At 37.8% G+C, this 2,953-nt stretch overlaps 1 protein-coding gene across 1 annotated transcript in view; it reads right to left on the bottom strand.

Annotated features, from left to right (window-relative positions):
• Positions 1–2,953, bottom strand: part of PREP (prolyl endopeptidase) — a 154,061-nt gene that overhangs the window by 59,006 nt on the left and 92,102 nt on the right. The window contains exon 8 of the mRNA XM_006839965.1: positions 41–232. Within this exon, the coding sequence (XP_006840028.1) occupies positions 41–232 (192 nt within the window). The remainder of the gene's footprint in view (positions 1–40; positions 233–2,953) is intronic.

The raw sequence follows: 2,953 nt of genomic DNA, 5'->3' as shown, positions 1-2,953 counted from the left end.
GAACCTAAAGCACAATTTTCAAGTGAACATGTAATCTTACCTAAGACATCTTTCTCGTGCTCGGGAACAAGTACTTTCCACTTAGATTCATCAGGGTCCATGAAGTCTATGTTGATCAGGCGGTAGTTGGGAGAATGGCGATTTGTCTTGAATGTGAACACTGTCCCCTCATTGGTTACATAGTCATATTCTCCGTCAAAGTTGTCTATTAGCTTTACCCACTTCAGAATTCCTGGTAAAAGATCAAGCATACCTGTTATCTATCTCCTCAATGTTTAAAGATGGTGTTTATGTGGGGAAGTGGGCAGGTAGGAAATGGCGGATCTTGTCTATCTATAAACACAAAGTAGAGACAATGTTTGGACGATCTGAGGACAAGTTGTGTGTAAATTAAATGATCAAAAAAAAAAAAAAGTGCTAAGGAGTTCCAGAGAAAGCTGGCCATGAGGGAGAGTGAAGGATCTCTTCCTCCGCCCCATCCTATATGTACTTGGTAAATTCTCTTCCACTTGAGCATGAATCAAATCTGACCACTTCTCTCTACTTCTACCACCATCTCACCACTTCACATTTTCACAATTTCTCTTCTGGTCAACCAGAGCTGATTGCACCTCAAAGGACATTTGGCAATAGCTGGAGTTATTTTTCAATTCTCCTAACTGTGGGTGGGGGCAGTGGGTGCTACTAGCACCTAGTGGGTAGAGACAAGGGGTGCTGCTAAACATCTGCAATGTACAGGACAGCTTCCCACAACAAAGAATTACCTAGCCAAAATGTCAACAGTGTTGAAGCTGAAAACCCTGCCCTACAGCATCAGTTCCCCACCTGGTATTACCACTGCAACCCTCGATTGTGATGGTCTGAGAGTCACCACAACGTCTAAACATCCTAAATCAGTCCCTATTAGTGCCTTTTTTCAGAAATCTTCAATGACTTCTCTATTATACTTTGAATAAAATCCAAATACCTTTTCATGGCCTCCACCTCCCTGCATGTTGCAGTCTTTGCCCACTTAGCCAGTCTGAGTTTGTTCCAATTCTCATCTCATCCTGTCTTTCATTGGCACTGGCCTGTTAGATTTCTTACAATGGGTCTTCAGAGATTTGATACAGGCTGTTTCCTTTGCCTGCCCCAGCCTCAAATGGCAAGCCACAGCTAATTGGTACCCAGTACATTTCTCCACAACACTGCTCTCAACACACAAGTCTATACTTTACTAGTTTGTTCAGTATTTATCCTTTTATTCACTATTTCATACTCAGACCCTAAATAGAGTGACAGGTACTTCACCCTTTAGTTCTATGATTTACTCTGGAAATGACTATCACTTAAAAAACAAAAACTCAGACTTAACTTTCAAATATTAAGTAAAACAAAAACACAGAGAAAACACCATTCCTCACAACGTATCTGACACTGGTGTTCAAAGAACATCTGAAAAGTTTTATGGACAAGAAAGTACTCTGACTTCTAAACTAACAAAAGACAGAGCAGGGTCTTAGATATTCTCCAATCATCTCCTACTTTCAATTTCACAGTGAAATTGCTACACTAATTTGGAGAGTTCATTTATATTCTATGACTCTTTCAAAGTCATTTTACACTCATTACCTCATACGTCTTCATAGCATATATTTATATCATATATTTATATAATCCCAGGGTAGAGTAAAGTTTGTGGTTAGACATAAATAATGAAACCCCAGTCCCACTCCTACTGAGTTGTGTGACCTTGAGCAAACACTTATTTGCTTTAAATGGCATTTTTTCTATTGTAAACAAATAGTAAGTAAATGTCAAAATTATTATAAAGTTCCTACTAGTATCTAGACTTCTGGTGTGGTGCTGTATGAACAGCACTGGACGGTAAACTGAAAGGTCAGCAGTTCAAACCCACCAGCTGCTCCCAAGAAACCCTATACTTAAAACAACTAGTATCTAGCCCACAACAAATATTATTTTAAAATAAATGACTGGAATTAACACTAATAATAAGCAGCTTAAAAAAAAAAAAAGTCAATAGCTTTCCTACATACCAGGAAAACCCAGCTAGAAAACATGGAACAACTAAATACTTCATTCACAAAAGAAGCAAAAGTAATAAAATGCTTTGGAATGCACTTAACACGAAATGTGTCATCTATATAAAGAAAGCTCTAAAATAATTTTTAAGTAACCTAAAAAGTGCAATGAATAACTAGAAACAATACCATATCCCTAGATGGGATGACTAAGTATTTCAAAATGTAAATTAACCCCCAAAGAAACCTGAATATTAAGACAGCTATATGGTTTTCATGTGATACCTTGGACCAATTATTTTTCTCTTTCTCATTAGCTCTGTGGAATCTTCAAATGGCTATTCCTCCCCTCCCCTCAGCTTTTCTAATAGTCTTTGGCAGAAGGGTTGCTTTCAATTATGTAGTCTAAAACTTCTGGAAAAAATTTGCTCTTCTCTCCATGTCTTTTAACCTTTCTTATGTTTCTATTTCTTGGGGCAGCATTCTAGGTAATTTCCTTGCATCTATATTCTAGTCATGAATTCTCTCTTCGGTTGTATCTAATTTCCTCTTAAAGCTAAAAACTAAATGTTTAAAGTTAATGGTTATATAAGGATCCCTAGTAGCACAGTGGGTTACAAGGTGAGCTGCTAACTGAAAAGTAAGCAGTTTGACTCTACCAGATGCTTCCTGGAAGAAAGATGAGGTTTTCTAGTCCCATAAAGATTTACAGCCTGGGAAACGCTGTACAGGGTCGTCATGAGTTGGAACTGACCCCATAGCACACAACCACCACCACTAGTGGTTGTATATTTGATTTCTAAAGTTCTACTTAGTCCTTTTCCAAACTTATTCAGTGATTCTTGATAATAATTTTTACTTCCATGTTTTCAAACTTCTCATTTACTGTTTCCCCCAAACTGTTGTTGCTGTTAGGTGCAATCGAGTCGGTA

This window comes from Chrysochloris asiatica, unplaced genomic scaffold (genome assembly GCF_000296735.1).
Source record: "Chrysochloris asiatica unplaced genomic scaffold, ChrAsi1.0 scaffold00027, whole genome shotgun sequence".
In the NCBI taxonomy this organism is placed as follows: domain Eukaryota; kingdom Metazoa; phylum Chordata; class Mammalia; order Afrosoricida; family Chrysochloridae; genus Chrysochloris; species Chrysochloris asiatica.
The sequence above is the reverse complement of the archived record's forward strand: the minus strand, read 5'-3'. Positions and strand labels throughout refer to the sequence as shown.